Below are 27445 nucleotides of genomic sequence, written 5' to 3'. Positions count from 1 at the left end.
TTCAAGACGGACTTTGAAGTCAAAGCTTCAAGATGAAGTCGGGCCATACTAGATCACAAATATCTTATGCATGTTTTAAGTTATTTATTGCTTTAAATATGTCTTAAAATGCATGAGATCAAAAGCTTGATTATGTTGCATGATTAAGGATTTTAGTTCACTTAAAATCTAACCAACATAGTAAGAGCCTTAAGTTCCAAACTTAAAAATTGAGTTAAAAGGTGCCATGCCAAAATATACACTTGCTTGGATATCCTTTACATCAATCTAGTAATAGTTTTCGCTCAGCGAGGTGTTACTTATTGGTCCTAAAGGGGCAAGGTACACAAATAATTGTGAGTACATGTTAGTTTTGGTGAAACTCAACGATATAAGTAAGGAGTCCTTTTATGTCGTGGCAAATTCGATAGGTTTACCTAATAAGTTCTTAGACGTACCTATCAACCAAGAATAGTTTCTAGACTATTAGCAAAAGGCTTTTGCTTACCTAAGATGTTCTAGGATTAAGTCGACAAACAGTGCTTAGTTCTTCAATGATTTTAGGATCTTGGAATCATTTTATTCACACCTGCCGGAACACATAACTTGAATAAAATGCTTAATAAACATTGAATTATGCATATATGCTAGAATTTAAGTTTATTAAGAGAAACTGTGAATGGTTATTTATTTGTTTATTCTTTTCAATTGTAGTTTTAATATGGCAAACAACAATCAAAACATCATCATGGGTTCTGAGCTTATGGTCAAGCTGAACCTGACAAATTTTCTTGAATGGGAAGCTAAGCTAGTTGAAATAGTCAAACTCAATGGACTTGAGTATGTACTATCACATCCCATGCCAAGCTACTATGCCAGAGACATGACCCCTGAGAGATTTTACGCCTGGGATGCGGATCTCAAAAAGGTTATGAGTCTCATGCTGAACAATATCCCTGATGATTGGGCTAGAAGGTTTGTAGCCTATGAACCTTTTACGCTCATCAAGAATCTGAGGGATATCTGTCGTGGAAGTACGGAGGACAGGGACCTGAACGTCCATGAGTTGATTGAATCAATGTCTGGGCTAAAGGTTAGTTCTCCCAACAGGTGTTATAGGATGGAGGTCCAAGAAACACATGTTCAGCTCCTTCGCACTAAACAGAGGGTAGGCGTCCCACTGAGGTTCCATGTGGATCTTATGTGTTCATATTTTGATCGCCTAAGTCTACTGGGAACACCAATAAGCGAAAGGATGGCAGTCTCTGTCTTGCTCAATTCACTACACAGTGGGTTTGGTCGCTTCAAGCAACAATACCTAAGTGAACCAAGAGAAGAAACAGTTGCAGAATTTATTCACCTTGTCAGAAAGGCTGAAATAGTACTGGACTGTGAAGCCAAAGATTTACTCAAGGCTAGAAAGAGACCATTCAAGAAAGGTGGAAAGTCCAAGGGCAATGCTAAATCAAAGCAGGACAAGTCCACATCAAGCTGTCTTTATTGTGATGGAATAGGCCATTACAAAAGAGAATGTCCAAAGCTAAAGGAAGATCAGAAGAACGGAACAGTCGTTCCATCTTCAGGTATTTTGTTATAGACTGTATACTTGCTAATTCAACTTCTTGGGTATTAGATACAGGTTGTGGCTCACACTTATGTTCCAATCCACAGGGACTAAGAAGAAGTAGAAAGTTAAGCAAGGGTGAAGTCGACCTACGAGTGGGAAATGGAGCACGGATTGCTGCATTAGCCGTAGGAACTTATTATTTGTCGTTGCCCTCCGGGCTAGTTTTGGAACTGGAAGAATGTTTCCATGTTCCAAGTCTTACTAAAAACATCATTTCAGTTTCTTGCTTAGATGCTAAGGGATTTTCCTTTATAATAAAAGACAATAGTTGTTCGTTTTATTTTAAAGAGATGTTTTATGGATCTGCTAGATTAGTCAATGGACTTTATTTATTAGATCACGACAAACAAGTATATAACATAAATACCAAAAGGGCCAAAAAGGATGATTCAGATCTCACCTATCTGTGGCATTGTCGATTAGGCCATATAAACTTGAAACGCTTAGAAAGACTTCAAAGGGAAGGAATTCTAGAACCATTTGACTTAGAGGATTATGGTAAATGCGAATCATGTTTACTTGGCAAAATGACAAAGCAACCTTTCTCTAAAGTCGGAGAAAGAGCAAATGAACTATTGGGTTTAATCCATACAGATGTATGTGGACCAATGAGTACAAATGCTAGAGGTGGTTTCAGCTACTTTATCACTTTCACTGATGACTTCAGTAGGTATGGTTATGTCTACCTAATGAAGCATAAGTCTGAATCCTTTGACAAATTCAAGGAATTTCAGAGTGAAGTAGAGAATCAATTAGGCAAGAAGATTAAGGCACTGCGGTCTGATAGAGGCGGTGAATATCTGAGCTATGAATTTGATGACCATCTGAAAGAATGTGGAATTCTATCAGAATTGACTCCTCCTGGAACACCACAATGGAACGGTGTGTCAGAACGGAGGAACAGAACCTTGCTAGACATGGTCAGGTCAATGATGAGTCAGGCCGAACTTCCATTAGAATTTTGGGGACATGCACTAAATACAGCTGCACTCACTATAAATAGAGCTCCGTCTAAAGCTGTCGAAAAGACTCCATACGAATTATGGTTTGGAAAACCTCCAAATGTGTCTTTTCTTAAGATTTGGGGATGTGAAGTATACGTCAAACGATTAATTTCAGACAAACTTCATCCAAAATCTGACAAATGTATCCTTGTGGGCTATCCAAAGGAAACAAAGGGGTATTACTTCTACAATACATCTGAGAACAAAGTGTTTGTTGCTCGAGATGGTGTCTTTTTGGAGAAGGATCACATTTCCAAAATGACAAGTGGGAGAAAAGTAGACCTCGAAGAAATTCGAGTCGAACAACAAACTCTAGAGAATGCTCAAGATGACATTCAGGATGAAACTCAGAGATCTTTAGAAGAATCTGGTGAGAATCATGGTCAATCTAGAAATGTTACCCCGCGTAGATCGCAAAGATATAGATCTCAACCGGAGAGGTACTTAGGTATTTTGACGAACGAGAGCTATGACGTTCTATTACTTGAAAGTGATGAACCTGCGACTTACAAGCAAGCTATGACGAGCCCTAGCTCCAAGCAATGGCAAGAAGCCATGCAATCTGAATTAGACTCCATGTCTGAAAACCAAGTATGGGATTTGGTCGATTTGCCAGATGGCTACCAAGCCATTGGAAGCAAATGGGTTTTCAAACTGAAAAAGGACAAGGATGGGAAACTTGAAGTTTTCAAAGCTAGATTGGTTGCAAAAGGTTACAGGCAAGTCCACGGTGTGGATTACGATGAAACCTTTTCACCAGTTGCAATGCTAAAGTCTATTCGAATAATGTTAGCAATCGCTGCATATTACGATTACGAAATATGGCAGATGGATGTCAAAACTGCTTTCTTAAACGGCGTTTTAACAGAAACTGTGTTTATGACACAGCCTGAAGGTTTTGAGGATCCAAAGAATGCTAAAAAGGTATGCAAGCTAAAGAAGTCAATCTACGGATTGAAGCAGGCATCCAGGAGCTGGAATATACGTTTTGATGAAGCAGTCAATGACTTTGGTTTCATCAAGAACGCAGACGAATCTTGTGTATACAAGAAGGTCAGTGGGAGCAAAATTGCTTTCCTAGTATTATATGTCGACGACATATTGCTTATCGGAAATGACATTCCTATGTTGAACTCTGTCAAGATTTGGCTTGGGAAATGTTTTTCGATGAAGGATCTAGGAGAAGCACAGTACATATTGGGCATCAAGATTTACAGAGATAGATCTAAAAGGATGATTGGACTTAGTCAAAGCACTTATATCAATAAGGTGCTTGATAGGTTCAAGATGGCGGACTCCAAGCGAGGCTACCTACCCATGTCTCATGGAATGACTCTAAGCAAGACTCAGTGCCCAAAAAAAAACACTTGATGAGCGTAGACGAATGAGTGGGATTCCATATGCATCATTGATTGGTTCAATAATGTATGCTATGATATGTACACGCCCGGATGTTGCGTACGCACTCAGTGCTACGAGCAGATACCAGTCAGACCCAGGAGAGGCGCATTGGACTGCTGCCAAGAACATTCTGAAGTACCTGAAAAGGCACAAAGATGACTTCCTGGTCTATGGTGGAGATGATGAATTAATTGTTAAAGGCTATACGGACGCAAGTTTCCAAACCGACAAAGATGATTTCAGATCACAGTCTGGGTTTGTCTTCTGCCTCAACGGAGGAGCAGTAAGCTGGAAAAGTGCTAAGCAAAGCACCATTGCGGATTCTACAACTGAAGCGGAGTACATTGCTGCACATGAAGCAGCAAAGGAAGCTATATGGCTAAGGAAGTTCATAGGAGAACTTGGTGTAGTCCCCTCCATTAAAGGACCAATAGCCCTGTATTGTGATAATAACGGAGCTATTGCACAGGCAAAAGAGCCTAGACACCACCAGAGAGTCAAGCATGTACTTCGTAGATTTCACCTTCTACGAGAGTTCGTTGAAAGAAAAGAAGTCGAGATAAGCAAAATTGGAACTGATGACAACATATCAGATCCATTAACTAAACCTCTGCCGCAAGCGAAGCACAACTCGCACACTGCAGCTTTGGGAATCAAGCATATTGGAGAATGGCTTTGATGTCTCTGTTTAATGTTTTAAAGTTTTAGAGTTTAAATCTTTGTAAAACATTATTGGTTAATCATTCACAATAAATGAAAGAAATTCATTTTTCCATTTAATTTGTGGTTTATTAAATGATGAGTCCCTTCAACTTGACGATATATTCAAGATAGACTGTCAGGACCAGTCCTGTGACTAAGAAATGTCTATCAAGTGAACTTGAATGTCAAAGGTTGAAAATGGTCCCTAATCGGAGTTTTCTATAAAATTGGACGCATAGAAAACGTTAGACGATTAGAATGCAAGATGACTAATAGTTCTGTTTCTTGAACTATGTGGACATGGCAATGTCATAATCATTTGCATAGATACTTACTTTGGGAAGACTAGTATCGGACAAGACCTATGAAACTTTACTGTAAGAGATGAAAGTCTGTCATAAGTAAATTTCATTAAATTATTAGACACTAAATCCTCAATACCTGAGTGATTTGAGATTACTTGTTTGAGAACTGGTTGCTTTGACGTTGACCAACCGTCGCACCGTAAAAGGAGGCTATAAAGGCAACGCTCAGGTAATCACCTATCAAACGAAGTCTAATCTCAAGATCGCAAGATTGGGATTGTCCTCCCATAAATCGGGATGAGATGCTTAAAAGTTGTACAAGGCCACTCGGAGAGCTAGAAACTGTGAAATGCATGGCCGTGCTCGGATGAATCATAGGCTATGATTATCTGTTTATTTGATCAGTTGAACTCTGAAACCGAGAAACACCTCTGGACATAATAAGGATGACAACTCTTACCTTATGTTCAAGAGCAAGCATCGAGCGACAAAGAAATTAGGAAATGCACACTTGTCCCTAAGGACAAGTGGGAGACTGAAGGAAATAATGCCCTTGGTCCAAGTATGCATTCTATGTTAAGTCTAATAAATGCGGTTCAGTATTAATTAACAAGTTAATAATTCAGTGAGATCAAGTGAGCTGAATGCCTAGCTAGAGGCCGCTTCAGTTCAAGTGGAATTAATGATATTAATCCACAGCTTACTCTTGACTGAACCCGTAGGGTCACACAAATAGTACGTAAACGGATCAAGTATTTAATGGCATTAAATACTCCATCTATGAATATTCGGAACCGACGGATCTTGGTTTCAGTGGGAGCTAAGATCGTCACAGGCAAGAAATGAATACTCCGGAAACGATGATATTGCCGGAAACGGAAATATGGATCGTATCGGAAATATGAATATTATCCAAGTCGTAGATGTTGCCGGAAACGGAAACATGGTACGTATCGGAAAATATTATTGGAAATGGAAATATTACCAGAATCGGAAATATTGCCGGAAACGGAAATATTGTCAGAATCGGAAATATTGCCGGAATCGGAAAATAATTCCGGAAACGGAAATATTAAATATTTGTTCGAAACGGAAATTAATTCCGGAATCGGAAATATTAAATATTGTTCGTATCGGAAATAGATTCCGGAAATGGAAATTTAATCGGAAGCGTATCGTACGAATTAGCATCGGACGAGGCTTGCCGACCGAAGGCCCAGCACGAAGCCGGGGCCATCGCCCAGCAAGCGTGCGCGCCACAAGCCCAGCCAAGGCAGCGCCCAGGCCTACCGCAAGGCAGGCCCAGCGCGCGCCAAGGGCCACGGCTGCGTGGGCCGTGCTGCGCGGGCTGCTGCTCGCACGCGCATGGGCAGCCCTTGTGGTTGCCGTGTGTGTGTGAGTTTGTGCTCATGCGTGATTCCTGAATCTACAAGAGTCAGTGTATGATTAAATTTCTATTCCTAATTGGATAAATTAATTAAATAGAATTCATGTAGGATTCTAATTCCAATTAATTCGCATCCTACTAGGATTACGATTCCTTTTCCATAACTCCATAAATAAAGGCCTAGGGGTCATAATTCATACATAAGTTTCAAAGTATTCAAAAGTGAGTTTTTGAGAGAAAATTAAAACACATCTTGCTCATAAAAGTGCCGAATTTTCTAGTACCTTAAGGGCGGTTCTAGTTGGTCAATCTTAAGGCGGATCCGGACGTGCTGTGGACTATCTACGGAGGGACGACATTTGGAGTCCTAAAAGACTTGTTCTTGTTCGGTTCGGGCGCAGCTAGGGAAGGCACGCAACAAAGAGTATGCATCTAATTATGCTATATGATTATGTGTAAATAATATGTTTCCTGGGTTAATGGTTGTTTCCGCATGATCTATGTAAATGTCATATGTATCATAACCTAACAGTATGGTACCTTCACGAGCTCAGACCACGCCCCCATGTTCTTCGACACAAACTCAGAGGCGTTACCGTTTAACAGAATCTTCAGATTCCAGAACTCATGGACTCTTTATGAGGAACCAACTAAAATTGTTAAACAAAAGTGGAACTCCAATATTCAAGGATCGAGATTCTTTAGAATAAGAACCAAACTCTCCAGCATTAAAGATGACCTAAAATCATGGGCCAAGGAAAGATTTTCCCATAAAACCATGCAACTTAAAGCAAACGCAGATAAAATCCAAGCATTGGAAGATAAGCTGATTTCACAACCTTTCAACCCTGTATGGAAAAATCACCTTCTCAGAATGCTAAAGCAACGAGAGAGAATTCTTAGACATAGACAGTATGCCTGGAAAAGCTCAGCAAAGAAAACCTGTCTTAACCAAGGCGACAGGAACACCAAATTTTTCCATCAAATTATGAAACATAGAGCGGATAGAAACCATATCTACAGACTCGAAAATGAGAACGATGCATGGGAAGAGAGACAGGAAAATGTTCAAAAAATTCTTTACGAATCGTTTAAAAACAGGTTTAAATCCTCAGTCCAAAATGGTAGGACTTTTAATCTGGACTTTTTACCACAATTAGTTACTAATACAGAGAGTGAAAATCTAGTTGCCCCCTTCTCCGATGATGAAATCAAGGAGAGTTTCTTTAGTATGAATCCACTAAAGGCACCAGGATCATACGGTTTTGGACCGAAATTTTTCCAAACATACTGGAAAACTATTGGGCCAGAGATCTCTTTAGCGATCAAAAGTATTTCCTCCCATGGTCATCTACCGCCTTTTCTTAATCACACACTGATAGCCCTCATCCCTAAAAATGACAATCCTGAGAATCCCAACCACTTTAGGCCAATTAGTCTTTGTAGTACGATCTATAAGGCTATCTCTAAACTCCTAGTCACTAGACTAAGCCCTTTTCTTAAGAAACACATTAGCCCCTTTCAAAATGCCTTCACCCCTGGTAGATCAATTCATGATAACCTCCTGCTGGTGCAAGAAATTCTGAATGTCTTTAGAAAATCAAAATCGAAAACTGGATGGTGTGCGCTTAAGCTAGATATGGAAAAAGCCTATGATAGGTTAGAATAGGACTTCTTATGGGCAGTTCTAGACAAATTGGGCTTCCCGACAACCTGGATCAACTGGGTTAAAGCAACGGTCACAACAGTCTCTTATTCCCTTAAAGTTAATAACGGGACGACTAAGTTTTTTACCCCATCTAGGGGCTTAAGACAAGGCGACCCTCTCTCGCCGTATCTCTTTATCATCTGCATGGAAGTCTTTATAATTATGCTTAACAACGCTAGTGCTAGGCCCAGCCTGGGACTGGAGTTTAAAATTGCCCCGCAGACCGCTAAAATTCCATGTCTTATGTTCGCAGACGACAGTCTACTCCTTTGTAAAGCCACTAACTCCGCTTGCCATAACCTACTAAAAGTCATTACTGATTTCTGTAAGCTCTCAGGACAGCTCGTTAACTTCCATAAATCGGCTATTATTTTCTCAAAGAACATCACTCACTCAAAGAGAGACTCTCTCGCTAGCATTTTCAACATGAAAAAATCCATGTCGCTGGGTAGATACCTGGGCGCCCACTTCTCGGGTTTCACTCCCACCAGAGCAGACTATCGACGTATTCTGCAAAAAAACGAAAACCGCATTAACTCATGGCAGGCCAATTTTCTTTCTAAAGCAGGAAGAATGACTCTCATTCAGAGTAACCTCGAGTCGCTTCCAGCCTACATCTGCTCCTCCTTCCTGATACCGCAAAAGCTGTGCCATCAGATGGATGTTTTTCACCGTCAATTCTTTTGGAACCAAAACAGATCAGGGAATGCGCTCCCTCTCATCGCCTGGAAAAAAGTCTGTCAGCCCAAGGAGCAAGGGGGTCTCGGCCTACGGAGAACTTATCCGCTAAATAGAGCCTTCATAGCTAAACTTGGTTGGAAGGTCCTAACAGACGAAGACAATATGTGGGCTAAAATCATGCGTAAGAAATATCTCCAGAATAACAATTTTTTCTCAGCAAAAAAGAAATCTAGAGACTCGCATATCTGGTCCAGCATTCTTAACCAAAGGGAAATTCTTAGGAAAGGTATAAGGTGGAAACTAGGAAATGGGAACACCATTAATTTTTGGAAAGACAATTGGATTGGTCAATATGCCTTGGCTGAGATTCCGGGCATATCTACTAATCTTATTGACGATAGTAAGACTGTAAGCTTTTTTATTGACGAGACTAAAAACTGGGATATTGCAAAGCTATATTCAGTTCTTCCGCCCGATGCGGTCCAATTAATTAGAGGAATTCCTATTCCTGTCAACAACCTCCAGGACATTCCCATCTGGGGCTGCACAAATTCTGGGGACTTTTCAGTTAAATCTGCAACCTGGCTTGCTCACGATCTCCCTAAAACTAATGACAAATGGAAGTTTAGATGGATCTGGAAGCTTAATATAGCTCCGAAACTGAAATTTTTCCTTTGGCAAATCTGTCATAAAAGCCTCCCAACCCAAGAAACGCTTTTCCATAGGAAAATCATTCCTACAAATTGCTGCCCAAGATGTAATCAAGCTAGTGAAAGCTTAGACCACCTCTTCCTCCATTGTGAGCATTCAAAAAATGTTTGGACTCACAGACTCACTAAAAACTGGCTAGAATTCACCTTTCCTGTGACTGATTTTTTCAAAACCCTAGACTACCTCAGACGAAACCAGGTTGCTCTTCGCAAATTCATCAACTTATGCTGGATTATTTGGAAGGAACGGAATGCCTTAATTTTCTCCAACACGAAGGTCTCTCCTTGCCGTTGTTTCTTCAGAGCCCTCAATACCTTTAAAGAACGGGAACTCAGACTCCTTATTGACTCTCATCAACTTAGAGGTACCCATTTCACCACTCATTCATCTATTCCTAACCAGTCATACACATCTCCCACCATCCTTGTGAGGTGGATTCCGCCCCCCACGGGCGCCTTCAAACTCAATTTCGATGGATCTCGCAAATCTTCATCAGCAGCAGGAGGAATCATTATCAGAAATAGCACCGGGACAGCTATTGAGGCAAAGGCTTTCAACTTTGGCAACTCTCAAGTCTACATGGCCGAAGCCCTGGCCCTTCACAAAGGAATCCAAGAAGCAATAAGACTAGGTATCAAGGATATTCACATCGAATGAGATAATCTACTGGTGATCAACTCTTTAAAAGGTACTTGGAAGCCCCCTTGGAAACTGCAAAACATTATTCATGACAGCAAGATTCTTCTTCAGCATTTTAACTCAGCACACATCAATCATATATACCGAGAAGCAAATAGAGCAGCAGATTGGATTGCTAATGTAGGTCATCTTATTTGTAATCCCATGTGTATTTCCCCGAACTCCAGCCCCAAGTTAGACGAAATTGTACAGAGTGACTACTTAGGCTACACCCTTGTGCGAAGGGGTACCTAAGTTCCTTTTTCTTACCTTTAAAAAAAAAAAAAAATCTTTGTATACTAGTATTTTATGCACGCGATGCGTGCGAAATTATATAAAAACTTAAAATCGTATTACAAACATGCAAAAATTAATAATTCTAGGCTTGTACATCTCTACGAGCTATCATTTAAGCAACTTACTCCCTCCGTCCCTTAATACTCGCACCGGTTTGACCGGTGCGGAATTTAAGACATTTGAATTGACTTATTAATTTATTGGGTGTAAGTTGATAGTGGGGTATTTTTTTAATATAATTAGTGGGAATGTGTAAGAGGTGGGGAGTGGTGATCGATTGGGGGTGTGAATTTTTAAATGATTTTTTGTAGGGAATTGGGGTGTATGTGGGGTTAATAAGTAAGTGTGAGAAATAGTATAATATTGGTATAAATTTCCATTTATAGAAACGATGCAAGTATTAAGGGACGGCTCGAAAAGGAAAGCGATGCGAGTATTAAGGGACGGAGGGAGTACATGCAAAAAATATCAATGTTAGGAGTCGGTTGTCTGGACTCAATACTTCTTTACATAAATCTCTGGTAATTAATTTTTCAAAACCGCATATCCTGATGTCCACAAAGAAACCGTATATTTATCGTGTTGTTGTCATCTCAAAATAATATAAGGGATAGGATCATGGGAAAACTTTTGTAATAAAAGCGTGGAGCTAAAAGCCTAGAAGTCCAATTTTAGGTAAAAAAAAAAACTTTTGAACATGGTGTATTTTGATTGATGTTATGTTTTATATTGTAAAAATAGTAATTGTATATTTATTTTGTAGCATCATAAATACACACGGAATAAAATGTGTCGTAATTCACATTTTACTATTTTAGTATAAAGCACAATGACGTACTCTATAAACACAAATTCCGTAGGATAAACACCAACTGTAAATTTACAAGGACATGCAACAAATAATAATTTCAAGCTTGTACATATCTACGAGACTAAAATATATTTTGTAATAATAGTATATTTATTTGTTTACTTTTATAGCATCATCGATACATTTCGTAATTTATATCTTAGTATAAAGTACGATACATTTGGTACTTCACATCTTAGTATAAAGCACAACGTACAAGTTTGAAGTTTCCAAGGACACGCAAAGTTTAAAGATGCTAGGTTTATACATTTCTACGTTATTACGATGCTCAATTTTATTTTTATTTGTATTTTCATTTTCCAGGTTCAACGGGTGACGAAAAAGTTATACTTTTGATGAATAAACCTTGATCAACGGTATTAGATGACTTCCAGCCGATATAGGAGAAGACGTACAATAACCTCGATAATAAGGTTTAATTGGCTTCGATGTTCTGTGGTACCTCATCATCATGTTTATTTTGTTACACGAATTGATCACTAAACGCGGTTTCTTTGGTCGAGGATGAATTGTTCGAGGTTCCAATGGAGTAAAAATTGCCTTGTTGATGTCATTCAAAAGGGAATCCTTTGAGTCAAAATGGTTCATCGAGTTGAAGAACATTTGAAACACTTTAAGTGCCGCTAAGTGTAACATCTTGCAAGGTTTTGGCAATTCTTCAGCATCGTTTCCATCTATCAATGCAAGTTCTAGCAACTTCATTTTGGTTTTTTCGAGTATGTTTTCGACATAACCAATTGCATCTTCCATATTAGCTTCCGGATTTTCTCTCATGTATAGATATACTGAGTTGATCTTGCCATCCTTAGCCTCTCTCTGCAAAATTAATTACAATATAAATGAATTTCATTAGTATGATCGACAACCAAAAGAAATTCTCCAAATTAATTTACTATGATTGCCACTTTCCAAGAACACAGCCTCGTCTGTTAGTTACTCTCTCTATCCTTATTTAATTGTCACATATGTATATTTTAATCGATATAACCATCTTAGCGAAACATAAATTCGTACTTTTATATATGAAAGTATTGTACTCTTACAAGAGTATAATAAGCTTCTCATTATTGTAAGTTTTTGTATTAAAATTGTTAAGTGATGAACACTTAAAAATTATATTTGATCCCAAAAAGTCAAATGTGGCATATTAAAGAGTTACCTCGTAGCTTTGTAAGTCATTCAATAAACGGCAGGATATCATGAGGAGTTTAGTAATGTCATGATACTTAGAAGGATTAAGTTTGTGAGGGGATAAGCTCGGCGTCACGAAACAAGAAGCTTGAAGAACCATCAAGTGTGCAGCTATTGATATCATCCCAGTTTCCAAGTAGGAAGCCATCGACGGAATGTGCCCTGTTTTGCTCCATCTTGCTTCAGTTAGCCATGAACCAACTACTTCATACCACTTCAATTACAACAACCAAAACATATTAATTAGTAAGCCGTTCCCATATACAGATACCAAAGGAAAAATGATATGATGTAGACGAGATTTGATCTCAAATAATAGTTATCGACCCCCAAAATTTAATCAACATGTGTGATATTATTTGAAAGAACTTACTAATTTCCGAATATTCTCAATTATGTCGAGTCCATATTGATCAAAGTACTTGTTTGCTATTTCACTCACAAAATTATCGAGCGCATCAAAGAGGATCCTGCTATGACTATGTAAGCCTTTATTATCCCATCTACATAATACAAAAATATCATTTAGTAAATTATATGCAACATTAAGTCATTCACAAATTCTTATTTAAATATATGTGTACAATAAATGTTGTATATCGGAGTAAAAAATAACTTAAAAGTTACCCCTAATTTAATATATATAAAAGTTATCTACTTTTTAATGATAAAGTTTTTCATTTTAATAAAAAATATTTATTCAAAATCATTATAATGTACTAAGTAAATCATTTAACCCTTTAAAATGATTATCAGTTAACTTTATCAAAAATTATAAAAAATTGTATAAGATTTATCCGGATGTACAATAAAAAATTTATACATGTTATTCGTGCAAGAACTTTTTTTAAGTCGTTAATTAGCATTCTTTACGTGCAATGTTTATTGCTTATATCTATGACAATTACTACGTACCTTTTCACCGCGTTTGCAAGGATTTGCAATTCATCAAGTGATCCTTCCATGTCGAAATAGTCATCGAAAACGGTTACAAGCACGGCACTCTTTGCCGCAATTACTCGAACATCAGAATCATAGGGAAGGGAAGAAGCCGAAGCAACGGCAAAATAGCAATAACTCGTTTTCTCTCGAGCAAACCCCATATCCATTAGACCATAAATCTTGGACCACCTGCATAATTATTATTGTAACGGGTACCAGTTAAAATTCCAGGAACTGAAATTGAAACATGTTGTAACAAGTTCTTGAAACTGAGAATCAGACTCGGAACCGAAACCTGAACAATTGGAGTAAAAATCGAGAACAAGGGATAATGCAATATTATATGGTTTATCCATTACTCGAAAATAGTTTTACATACATTGTTGATTTGTATTACCTTAAGAAATAACGAAAATGATAAAGGTCGTGACATGCGACTTTTAAGCCGTGTCACAATCATGACATGACATGCTTGTGTGCTATGATTTAAATTGAAAACTAAAATATTTAACTTATATAACCTGGTTTTGGATCCTCTAAAGTCCTAAAATAACTCTATAAGGTAGAGTTTGAGCATATTAAACATTGAGTGAAAAATCAATGGTTCATATATTATCTTTCTAAAATCCCCTATTTTTTCTCATCAATATGAGCCATTGATTTTAAAATGTACGGTTTAGATACAACTTTACCTTGTAGAGTTTTAATTTGTACATGTTTCAAAAAAAAAGTTAGAAAAATCTTAATATTTTAATTTGTTTCCTTCTTTATATCGACTATCTTATTTACATATTTTCATAGTAAAATTATTGTATTGATAGTAAAAATATTCTAATGACGCATAGCATACGTGGCGCTTGTATGTACCAATTAAACTCTGACATGTAACTATGTAATATTGCGAAAACTAAATAATGTCGTAACTTGCGACCTTTATCATCACCCATGGAATAAACCATTAGAATTTAATTATTACCTAATGAGCTCTTCCAATTCTTTCTGATAAACTTGTTGTCGAAACTCGAAGTCGTGAGTTGCAAGTTGAAGCAAATCCTCATCATCTAGACATGATAATCTGTTCAAAATAAACGTATTCTTATGTTGAAGTATTATGTTTAAGATTCTAGCTTCAAACTATAAAGAAAATAACGAAGGCTTAAAATTATACCGAAATTTTGAAGATTTTCCTAACCAAATTGGCTTCCCTTGGTTAGCTAATTCAATCCGATTCCTGTGCTCCAAATGATCCATTCTAGCCAGCCAAGGAACAGCTAGTTCACACTTAATCTACAACCACAAAGAATATACGAAATTCATACTGCTTGTTCAAATTACACTATCAGCGTGACTATTTATACTAAAAACTAAAAACTAAAAACTTCAAAGTAAATTATAGTACCTTTTCTTGAAGATGCGGACACAATATGATACCATCATCTACATTTTGAGTGGAGGTAGATTTAACTAGCAATTTTCTTGTAAATGATCTCAATTCATGCAGTTCTTCTTCCGATTCAAACATAAGATATGTTGCTCTATAAAGGCTGTAAATTGCGGTTGCAAACTTTTTGTAATTCTCTTCAATATATTTCATAGCATTTGCATCATTTAGGAACCAACAAAACTTTCCTGTCCATCAAAAAATGCCTCAAATTGTTAACAAGTTAAGAGTATCCGTATCGTATACAATAATTTTCGTATTTGGATCGAGGAATATAAGAGATCGAGAAGCTTTACTTGCAGAAACTTTATATCCATGTAGCCGAAGGAGTTGAAAGGCTAAGGAGCTCTTGTAAATATCTGCTGGTATTAAACCACATAATTCTGATGGTTTATGTGCATTGTATTCCCTAATGAACAAATTTTCACTGACGTTAGTTTGTTAATTACCACCAATTGTTGAGAATACTGTAGTTATCCTAGTTAATAGAATGTCATATATATGACACGTATGTCATATGTAGTTCACTAGTACATTAGTTTAATTGGCAAATTTAATAGAGTCTACACAAATAACTAATACTCCTCATATAACATAATTTTGTCTCATATGATACTCTTTTAACTCGGATGTAACTACACTTTCCTCAACAAAAATGAAATAGGATCAGCTAAAGGTAAACTAGAAGTATGAATAATTACCTTAGGATGTTTTCTAACATGCAATTGATTTGATTAGGGAAAAGCTTCGACAGACCAAGTCTTTGCAATTGATCGACCATGTTGATCGGAATGTAGTCCTCGTCATCGTCGTCGATAGGATACATGGAGGGAACTGCAATATTTCCAAAAAAAAAATATCCAGTAATTAAGTTAAACTTTAAACTTTCCCTTGTTGTTCAAACAGTTCGGGAAAAACTGAAAAGACGTGATATAGGAATTAATAAATGAATTAATAATGATAATAAGTCACCTCCACCATTAAAGTTTTGCACAAGGTGATGGAGGTAGGGCAACATTTGTGAATTTCGGGTGGCCATAAATGCAGCCGCAGTGGCTGAGGGTGACCGGAACAATGAACCGTCGCCACTTAATTTACTGAGTAGAGTTGCATCACCGACCGGAAAAGTCGGAGGCAACACTTCTAAGCATGATAGCAAAGGAGGATAGCGATCGCTGTCCACCACTTCTTCCCTGCCAAAACAAATTTAATACGATCGAGTAGTCAACATGTAATTAAAAGACTTGACTGATTTCAAAAGGCTGGTGCAGGTAGGAGAAAGTATTTTCGGATATGTGATATGTGTTTATATCATACTCTCTCCGTCCCAAAATTATCTTCCTGTTTGACCAATTTCACGGTTTTTAAGAAAAATATTTGGAGTGGATAAGTCTAATGATTAGATTGTACTTGTGTTGGAATAAGTAAAAATGGTCCCCTTCTCTTTTGCACATGGATCCTAATCAAAATAGTTTAACCAATAAGAATACAATAATATTTATTCTCAACCAATCAAAATGCTCAGATTTAAAGCACACAGATTCAACACAAATAGGGGTAATATGGGGTCATTTTTTCCATTAAATGGTCCCCTCCTCTTTTTCTGATTTTTGTGTTATTAAATTAGTTTTCCTTGTTTTTTTTAAATTTTAGTGGTCTCAAATAAGGGTAAAGTAAAAAGTTAGTACATCTATAAACAGAAAGATAATTTTGGGACGTTCGTTTACGAAAGCAGGAAGATAATTTTGGGACGGAGGGAGTAGCAAAATACAAAATAAGAAAAAGACAAAAAAGAAATTGAATGATATTTTTTTAAAAACAAATGGTATTTTTTTTTGGTTTACAGAATGGTAATTTTTTGTAACATGAATGGTACTTCATTTTTTGTCTTTTAGCTGATATATGTGTTGCCCTGATATCCGAAAAAATGACGTACAGGTAGGTCACATATGGAGTACTACCTTGTCCGTAGATCATAGTAGATAAAAAATGATAGTACAAATTAATTACTATCAAGTGACTTATAAAACTCCCTAGGCCTACAAGAATTAACACATTGTTCTTGAGGTGACTGATCGATTCATAAAACTACCCTCCTCGGTAATTATTGGCTCCCATTATTCCCTCAGTCCAGACATAACAAGTACGGAGTACGTCCTTGAATGTTCAACACGAAGATGAAGAATGTATAAAAATGTAGGTAATTGGTGTTAAAACAATTAATAATATAAGAAAAATTGAGTAAAAAGTGTAAACGTACGTAGTAGGAGTAAAAAGGATATGATAGTAAATCTTTTTGTCAAAATATAGTAATTTTGTAGGTTTGTACGTCAGTGAAGAGGGGACCAAATTAATGTAACGGGTCAGCTTACCAAAATTAGACATCATAAAACAGGAAGTTTGAAAGACATTTCAAAGAGCAAAGAAGGAAGTTTGAGTATTCTACATCCACGATTTCAATTAATAACATATGAATGATATGATATGATTGATCATGTGCCATATTTTTTGTGTTTAATTAAGAAGTGATGGTACGACATGCAATCAATACCTTTGAGCTAGATCAAATTAGTAGATCGATATTGTTTTACCAGCTTGTTTTAATTAGTGAATTAAATCGCGATGAATCCTTAATTGTAGTTGTGCAAAACTAATTAATCCACGAGATATATGAAAGGAAATTTGGTGAAACATTAACGGCACACTTTAAGTGGTAGCTAGCTAGTGTTAGTCAAACAAATCAAAAATATAAGATAATTAAATTTAAATAAATTTTTAAAAGATAGCAATTCACAATATCTCCAAAGTTGAAGTTAGTGTTTCACTGTGAATTTAAGCCGGAGACATAACAGAAAATCATGTGTATATACTATGTTATGAGAATTAAAATAATTAAAATCCGTACGATGTGAGTATCTCTTGTTGTTGGCGCAAAACACGAGCAACAACTTCTTTCACCTCCTCGTCAAAGATGACTTGGAGATCGGTGCATCGTGCAAGTTCGACCATACTTGGAAAAACCATAGCAAACCTTTGAGGGAAAACGTTGTGGACGTCTTGGAGCTTAAGAAGTCTCGTTGAGTTTGTATTTATGAATGCCATTCCTGTAAAATTCACAAAACGATCCAACTTTATTCACTGCCGTATGCCTAACATAAACCTAGCTAGCTATATTAAACAACAAAGCAAAAGCCTTAATTCTAAAATGATGCACGACCAAGAACACATTATCTCTTACAACCAGAACATAGAGGGATGGGCTGGAACTAGTGGCGGACCTTGAACAATTTTATGAGGGGGCGGTAGAAAAAAATTAAGCAATATACTATATAATTATACAACTATACACAAATTTTGTAGGGGTCGTAACTAAAATACACTATAAAATTTTCCGGTCTGGGGGCCAGGCCCACCCCAGCACAAACAAAGATCTGCCCCTGCTGGAAGCTCAGCACGCCCAAGTTCCGATTTTTTTTAAAAACCTTGTTTAAAATATTAATATTTTTTTTAAAAAGGTATTTTTTTTTTTTTTTTTTACTTTGTCACCCTTAAGATGCAAAATAACAAGTAAGATTTTTGGGTTCCTCCTTTGCTTATGATCGACTTCAAATCTTAGTTAGTAGCTAGTACTACCTAGCTACTTAAATTTGGATTTTTAAAATGATCAAAGCCAGTAGAATAAATGTACGTAAAAAATGAATGAGCTAAATTAGGGTAAGACCGAAGAACTACCAAAAACTGCATTAGAGCATTTGTGAGATTATCAACAAGCAAATTGAATGAATACTTAATTTCCCTATATTTATCCAACAAATTAAAGATATTAATCATTCAAGTAATTAGCAGATCGAAATTAACCTCTCTCAATGTGGTCAGAGCCCAAGTTCCATGTCTTTAATGCAACCATACAGGCCAAGGTTGTAGGAAGAGAATCAATGGTGGGATTTCCATGATAATCTCTTTCTCCCCAAAACCCTTCTGGCTTTTGGTTGTTAAGAATCCACTCCAAACAACTACTAAACAACGGTTTCTCTTGTTTATCTTTCCGGTCACCAATCATGGCTACCCATGCTGTGTCGTAAGCAGAAGGAGTGATAGTTAAGCTAGGGTTATCGATAACTCGACTGAGTATCGTTTCATTTATCTTATGAACTAGAGTTTGAATAGCATCATGATGGGAGGTGGCCATTTTTGTAAGGAAAATATGTTTTGCTTGAGGATTTGTAATTTGTTGATGCCCTAAAATTCTAAAACAAGTTGATATTTATAGATGTGAAAAATAAACTGAAAGGACATGTTATTAAATATTGAAAATGATAGAAAACAAGAAGAAAAAGAATTTGTTTGCTTCGTTTTTATTTATGTACACATTACATTATTATCATATCCCAAGATAGTACAAGAACGACGGTGCATGTAGATGCATGCGGTCATCACTCGACAAGTCAACGGTCATGCATGCGCTGCATGTTACAAGGAAATTTCTCCCGGCATATTGATCTATGTCCATATTACTTGTGCATTTTTATTGAATTAGTATTAGTATTTTCCTTTTAAAAGTTTTTTTTTTTTTTTTTGTGATGTACAGAGTAACCTTTTAAGAAGTTTGTTGAAATCCACTTGCATGTAAGAGCATGAAGGGGAATCGGAACTTTTAGGAAAATACGTTTTCGAAACCGGAACATGTTGTTTAGGTTTCACTTTCGGGTAACAAATGGGAGTATGTTACAACATGTTCCAGTTCCCAACTCTCTCAATCGGGTATTCTATTGGGTACCCTGTAATCACCTATTCCAATATCAAGTACCCTAATCTGAAAGCGGACACCAAATAAAAATGCTACATAAGCCCAAAATATAAAACAAAATCAAGCTCGTTTTTGAAAAATATATACGTATATATATAGAATTACAATTTAAGGTCAACTATAAAACATTTTAGGTTAACACTACAACAAAACAGGGATGTAGCAGCATTTAATTTGTTCTTAGGCAGCATTTAAAATTGCCGCTAAAACCTGTAGCGGCATTTACCTATATGCCGCTCGATCCAATGCCGGGAGAACTTCTAGTGGGATTTAATTGATTTGTCGGTAAAGGGTGAAATAAATGCCGCTAGAGTCCTATTCCTAAACGCGACTATTATTATGGTCCTGCATTCCTGCTCATGGTTTCACTTCTATTTCATCTCATATACATTGAAATCTTCATATCTCACTCCCCATAACAATACACAAATGGATAATAGTTGCAAAATAATTAATGTATATATATGCATAGTTGTAGTTACATCATCCAAAGTACACAAAATACTCATTACATTTTTGCATGTTGTCGAACTTCTAATTCATACTTCGTACTACTTATAAAGTACACAAGATCAAAAACTCATTTCAAAGGCTATGTTGTACACTTCACAAGCTTCCGAAATCAGCAAAAATCAGCATCAAACCTTCACGAATAATATAGAAGAATTTGCCCTACTTGATTAAAATAATCTGAAAACAAAGATCATGTTATGAAATCATGTAATGGAAAAAGAAAAATAAGGATTCAAGTATAAATTATAAGGTATACTTGGTCAGTACAACACCTTTCATCACATATCATTTTTCTCAAACTCTCCCCAAATGAAAAGTGTTAACCATGCAAGATGTACTAAGTACCTTCTCATTAACATGACAAGCAAAGCTTTTTGATCCACCAATATGCGCCATAACTTGTAGCTCACGACTCATTCGATTTTTCTATGTATGCATAAAATCAAAAGATCACACAGAGGGGAGACGAGATAAATAAATTATCAATAAAACCTTTTCTTTAGGGGAATTCCAATATGTTACCAACCACAGCCACTGGCCCTCCGACACACAATCAAGCCTAGGTTTAAGAATATTTGTTATTTCATTTGAAAACAAGTTTGAGTCTCCCATATAATTTTTGCACTTCTTTCCCATTGATTATTTTACATACTTTGATGCTAACAGGTGAGGAATGATGCTTTGAATTTAAAAATAACCAAAAAAAGTTAATCAAAATGTTACTCATATAAAATCATCATACAATAAGGATCATTTTTGCAAAACAACCAAAGCATTAAAATTATTCATAAATTACCTTCACATTTATCAAGTGCTCTGTTTTTTTTTCCGGGAAATAATCTCCAATCATCTGCATTATTACAGATCAATAAATCGGGTTATTTCTCACGAAAAAAGTACATATTGGTCTCAGCATTATTTAAAAACATTAGCAAACACAAATGAGGAAAGTTCCATTACCTCCTTCCCAAATCCTTAAAGATCAATAAATGGGGTTATTTATCTTTTAGCTTTCACCTGGTCAAGAGTACAAAATTAAATGAAGTTGTTTTAAGACTACAAATTTATTTGTGTTCAAGGCTCAATTTCAAACACAAATGGGGAAAATTCTATTACTTTCGTCAATAAGCTTGGCTCTAAGAAACAAGAACATTTACAAGCATATAAGACTAAACAGAAATGGCAGCAAAGTCAAAAACTTTAGTAATGCAACTTAAATGAAACCAATTTTGAAACTTAATTCATCCATTAGACACGAATTACCATCTCAAATTGAAAGCTTACAAATTATAAAAGTAAAATTAAATAAAATTAAACCTTAATTATGAACTTGAACTCTTATCAAATAAAAAGAAAAGGAAAGGAACTTTGAGTATACCGTCAAGATCAAAGAAGATCTACTAACAGCCGACCAATTAAACCATTAATGTTGCCATCACCATTGCAGCAACCGCCTCAAAGCTCCACCTAAATTGTTCAATTGTGAGAGATAATCCAAAATTTTGTAAGGACAATAAGAATTTCAACATTATTAGGATTGAATCTTTAATTTTGAGCAGATAGAATTGTATATGAGAGAGAAAATGTTTAAAGGAGATGAGGGTTTGAGACCTAAGTTTTAAGTTAGGTAAGAGTATGAAGATGAGGGTTTTGAAGCGCGATTAAGTTTCATTTTTCCCAAATAAGCGCGTCCGTTGGGCTATCATAAGAAAATTTGGGCTTTTAGTGGCATATAAAAAAAATGCCACTAGATATGCCGCCTAAAGGTGTAATGTAGTGGCATTTACTATATGTGCCGCTAGACAAATGCCGCTAAACCCATAAATTGTTGTAGTGTAATACTCTAAATTCAGTTTTTTCTTACAAATAAATTCGCCAAATTTTATTTAAATATTTCAAATAACAGGGTACCCAAAGACCAAAGTCGTAACATGTTGTAACAAGTTCCGGTTCTGATACTTATTTTCATACAATTTTGATAGGGTTACTCGTTGGTATACCCTTTATTACACTTATGGTATACTCCCTCCTTATATAATTAATTGATGCACCTTTGACCAGCATGGGGTTTAATGAAAACTTGAAGGTGAGTTGAGTTTATTAAAATAAGATATAAGTGGGGTAAATAGATAATAAGAATTGTAATAAAAAATAATGTGGATGTTAAAATATTCAAATGAAAGAAAATACAAATGACCCGTTGACGCTGAGAGACTTTCTCCCCAAGTTTTCTCTCGGTGCATGTTAGCTTAACGTGCACCGTAGCCATGGCAAGGAAATCTGGCTCGAAATCTCAAAGCAGCAAGCATGGAAATGGCAAAGGCAAACCTCGAGGTCCATCATCAGATTCACAAGCTTTGAAAACACGCAGTATTGAGGAGGTTATGGGGGTAGAGGCACTGGATTTTGGGCTCGAAAATGAAATTTTCACGCCAAAATCAGGTTTGCTGCATCTTCAAACTCGATCAGAAGTGAGGCATTCGTTTAATGAGTTTATGGAGGTGATTCATGGCTCAGCAAATCAGATGAAACAAGGTACTACTCGATCTAATATGGAAGTGAGTACGATTTCAATTCCTATATTGCAGCAATTTGATGAGGTTGCTGCTACTGATAATGCACCTATTTTTGATAATAATGTTGAAATACCTATGAAATTGAATCCAGAACAGATTGTTTTTGATAATGTTGATGTTAGTGAAATTCATAGTGATGAGAGTAACCCTGTTGAAATTGGTTTTGATGATATTCAAGAGGAGATTGAATTTTGGAGTTCTGCTGTGGTGTGTTACATTGTGGGGGCTAATCCTCCTATCAATGTCATGGAGGGATTCATTCGAAGGATTTGGAAACAGTTGAATGTTGATAAGGTTGTCATGGTGAGAAAGGGGGTTTTTCTGGTGAGATTTCTTACTATGGACTCGAGAGATAAGGTGTTGAGAGGACATTATTTCTTTGATAGTAAGCCCCTTATTTTGAAACCTTGGAACTCTGATATGAATATGGATACACCAGAACTTCAATCTGTGCCAATTTGGGTGCAATTGAAGCTAAACTTCAAGTATTGGGGGGAAAAGGCTTTGTTTAAGATTGTAGCACAATTAGGCAAGCCACTAAGGAGGGATCAGGCCACAATCAGTAGAGATAAACTTCGGTTTGCTAGAGTCATGGTGGATGTACCATTGTCTCAAGAGTTGCCTGATTTTATTTCTTTCAGAGATGAGAATGGCATTATGGTGAGAGTTGCCATTTTTTATGAATGGAGGCCAACAATTTGCACTAAATGCAAGATGTTTGGTCACCTACAGACTGAATGCAGACAAGGTCAGAAAAAGATCTGGATTAGGAAAGCTCAATCATCTGTTTCAATCCCAGTTCAATCAACTGAGCAGGGTGATCATGTGGTTAGTCCTATTGTGGATCAAGAAGGTTTTCAAAGATCTTTGAGACCAATTAGAGTGAGAGTTGGTCTGGAAACTCCAGTTAGAACTTCTAATACTTTTCAGATATTGGAGGCCTCTTTAGTTGATAAGGAGGAACTGGTAGGAGAACAGTATAAAGGGGATGAACAAAGGATAGTGATGCCTGGAGGAGGGAACTCTTCCAACTCTAATGGATAGAGTGTTAGCTTGGAATGTCAGGGGCCTAAACTCCATTCAGAAACAGAATGAGGTGAATCACTTTATTCAGAAGTATGCAGTGGGTTTGGTGGGGCTCCTGGAACATAAGGTAAAGCTCTCTAATCTAGGGAAGCTTTATCAGAAAGTTTTGTAAATTGGTGCTTTACTAGCAACTCTAGCTATCACTCTGGTGGTAGGATAGTTGTAGCCTGGAAGGCTGGTTGCTTCACAGTTAACATTGTTGCTGCATCCAGTCAGTTTGTTCATTGCCATGTTACTCCTGTAAGTGGTAGGAAAACCTTTTATTGCACCTTTGTTTATGCTTTTAATGATGCTGGTATGAGACAAGATCTATGGAGGGATTTGTTTTTGCTTAACACTCAAGAACCCTGGATTGTGTGTGGGGATTTCAAATGTGTTATGGCATTAGATGAGAGAATTGGAGCTCCTGTCAGACATAGAGATATTGTGGATGTGAGAAACTGTATGCATGCTTGTGGTATGGAGGACATCAAGTGTGTGGGTAATCTTTTCACCTGGAACAAAAAGCAACAAGGTAACAACAGGGTTTTTTCAAAAATTGATAGATTTATGGCTAATCAAGCTTGGCAAACTTGCTTTCCTGTTCCTGAGGTATGTTTCATGCCAGAAGGACTTTTTGATCACTCTCCTGGTCTTCTTTCTGTGTTTCCCAGAGATGATGGAGGGAAGAAACCATTTAAGTATTTTACTATGTGGAAGTCCTCAAATGTGTTTTCTGACATTGTCCAGCAGGCTTGGAATACTCAGTTTATTGGCACTAAAATGATCATTTTGATTAATAAACTGAAAAGAGTTAAACTGGCTCTTAAAGAGTTGAATAAAGTAGGTTTTACAGATATTCAAGCAGCAGATTTGAGAGCTTATCAGACTATGGTGAGTGCTCAAACTGCAATGCATAATAATCCTTCTGATCAAAGTTTTGCAGATGCAGAGTTGATTGCAATACAGGAGTATAAGGAGAAACATAATGCTTATTTGGCTTTCCTTAGTCAGAAAGAAAAATTGTCTTGGCTTAAAGATGGAGATGAGAATACTTCTCTTTTTCATCAGAGTATCAAGACTAGAAAAGTTCAGAACCAAGTGTATAGCATTTATGATATGCAAGGAGAATGGAAAGATACAGCTGATGGGGTGTCCAAAGCTTTTTTGGATTATTATACAATGCTCCTAGGTAGTACTTCTGATAACAGAACACCAGTAAATAAGGAGGTGGTGCAGCAGGGGCCAGTCTGTATGGATCATCATAAAGCTATACTCAATGCTCCTTATACAGCAGATGAAGTTAAGAAGGCTCTTTTCTCTATTCCAGGTATTAAAGCTCCTGGTCCAGATGGTTTTGGCTCTTATTTTTACAAAGATGCTTGGCATATTGTTGGGGATGAAGTCATTGCAGCCATTCTTGATATGTTACAGCAAGGAAGAATCTTGAAGGAGGTGAACCACACTGTGATTACTCTTATCCCCAAGACTAAATGTCCAAAGGATGTGAGTGAGTTCAGGCCAATTTCTTGCTGCAACACCATTTATAAGTGCATAACAAAAGTTTTGTGTGGGAGATTAAGACAAGTTCTTCCTGATCTCATCATGGAAAATCAAGGAGGTTTTGTTCATGGGAGATACATAGTTCATAATATTATGGTTGTGCAAGATTTAGTCAGGCATTATGGGAGGAAAGGGGTTAAGCCTAGCTGCCTTATGAAGATTGATCTTCAAAAAGCCTATGACATTGTTGATTGGCAGTTCTTACAGGAGATGCTGGTTCTTTTGGACTTTCCAAAGCAGTTTGTTGATATGGTTATGCAATGTGTTACTACTCCCATGTTTTCTTTGATGCTGAATGGTTCTATGGATGAGTTTTTTAAATCCAAGAGAGGTTTGAGGCAAGGAGACCCTATCTCTCCTCTGTTATTTGTCATTTGCATGGAATATTTGTCTAGAATTCTGAATAGAGTGAGCTCTATGCATCAGTTCCAGTTTCATCCAAGGTGTAAGGGGATTGGTCTTACCCACTTATGTTTTGCTGATGATCTGATTATCTGTAGCAAGGGAGATTATCAGTCTATTTACTTGTTGCTTCAAGCTTTCAAGTTGTTTTCTGATACTTCTGGCCTAAAGGCAAACCAACAAAAGTCTTCTATCTACTGTCATGGCATGCATGAATCTGAAATACAGAGGGTAGTAGATGTTTCTGGTTTTTCTAGAAGTATGTTGCCATTCAAATATTTGGGGGTCCCTATATGTTCTAAGAAGATCTCTGTGGCTCAGTGTGCTCATTTGGTGGATAAGATGATCACTAGGATAAAAATTTGGAGTTCTAGGAATTTATCCTATACAGCAAGAATGCAGCTTGTTAATTCAGTTCTACTGAGTTTGCACATGTATTGGGCACAAATTTATGTGCTTCCAAAAGGTGTTCTACAAGACATAGTGAAGATCTGCAGAGCCTTCCTCTGGAGTGGCCATGCTTTCAGTCATAAACCAAGCAACATAGCTTGGGATAAAGTCTGTAGTGACAAGCACACTGGGGGGTTGGGGTTTAGAGATGTTCAGAAGTGGAATATTGCCTTTATGGGGAAATATGTTTGGGCTTTAGTCAAGAAGCAGGATAATGTGTGGATTAGGTGGATTAATTCAGTATACTTAAAGGATGGGGATTGGTGGGAGTATCAGCCTGGTTCTACTGCTAGCTGGTACTGGAAGCAAGTGTGCAATACAAATGAGCAGCTCAAACAGTTCTTTACTTGTGCAGATTTTGAGAACATGCCTCATTATTCAGTGAAACAAGTGTATGAGAAACTCCTAGGGGACAAGCCAAGGGTGCATTGGGACAAAATGGTTTGGAATAGGCTGAATGTTCCAAAACATAGATTCATTTGCTGGTTGGATGTTCAATCAAAGCTCCAGACTACAGACAAACTAGCAAAGATAGGCATTAGTCAATCTGCTAGTTGCTTGATTTGTGGCTTGGATGATGAGACTCATCAGCATCTCTTTTTTCAGTGCCAGTATAGTAAGCAAATTATTATAGCAGTACATCAGTGGATAGGTTTCTCTATTCATGGCAATTTGGTTCAGTTAGTCAGGAAAGCTAGACAAAGTAAAGCTTCAAAGTTCAGGAAGCAGGTGTATTTTGCAGCTGTTGGTGTTGCTGTCTACTTGATCTGGAGGTGTAGAAACACAAGTTTTTGGGATAACTCCATTCCCACTGTCAGTCAGAGTATGAAGGTTTTGAAGCAAATGGTCAAGAACAGAATTCAGGTTGTTCTGCCAAAGCATGTAAGCAAGAGAGATAGTGAATGGTTCACAAATTTGTAATAGCCTTTAGGCATTGTGGTTGTGTTTTAGAGCTTGTATAGCTTTGTGTTTGCTGATTTCAAGGGCATAGAGTCCAACCTAGTTGGTTTGTATGTCATGGAATTGGCTTAAGGTGTAATTGTTTGATCCAATTAATATATTTCTCTCTTGCTTAGCAAAAAAAAAAAGAAAGAAAATACAATGAATGAATGATAAAATAGTACTAGTATGATCTTTTGAATAA

General features: G+C 36.9%; 2 protein-coding genes across 2 annotated transcripts; one reads left to right on the top strand and one right to left on the bottom strand.

Annotated features, from left to right (window-relative positions):
* Positions 1–11420: 11420 nt before the first annotated feature.
* On the bottom strand, positions 11421–20641 carry LOC110786924 (S-linalool synthase). Its single transcript, XM_021991511.2, has 14 exons — positions 20591–20641; positions 19714–19738; positions 18784–19164; positions 17831–18029; positions 15898–16118; positions 15627–15759; positions 15222–15334; positions 14884–15113; positions 14653–14771; positions 14461–14559; positions 13458–13673; positions 12916–13045; positions 12511–12756; positions 11421–12167 (listed from the first exon to the last, which is right to left on the bottom strand). The coding sequence occupies exons 1-14, from the start codon at positions 20639–20641 to the stop codon at positions 11676–11678; spliced, it is 2655 nt and encodes an 884-aa protein (XP_021847203.2). The 3' UTR covers positions 11421–11675.
* A 3271-nt stretch (positions 20642–23912) lies between these two features.
* On the top strand, positions 23913–27222 carry LOC130463129 (uncharacterized). Its single transcript, XM_056832176.1, has 2 exons — positions 23913–23917; positions 24036–27222. The coding sequence occupies exons 1-2, from the start codon at positions 23913–23915 to the stop codon at positions 27220–27222; spliced, it is 3192 nt and encodes a 1063-aa protein (XP_056688154.1).
* The last annotated feature ends 223 nt before the right edge of the window (positions 27223–27445 follow it).

This window comes from Spinacia oleracea, chromosome 6 (genome assembly GCF_020520425.1).
Source record: "Spinacia oleracea cultivar Varoflay chromosome 6, BTI_SOV_V1, whole genome shotgun sequence".
NCBI lineage: Eukaryota > Viridiplantae > Streptophyta > Magnoliopsida > Caryophyllales > Amaranthaceae > Spinacia > Spinacia oleracea.
This window is presented reverse-complemented; position numbering and strand designations above follow the sequence as displayed.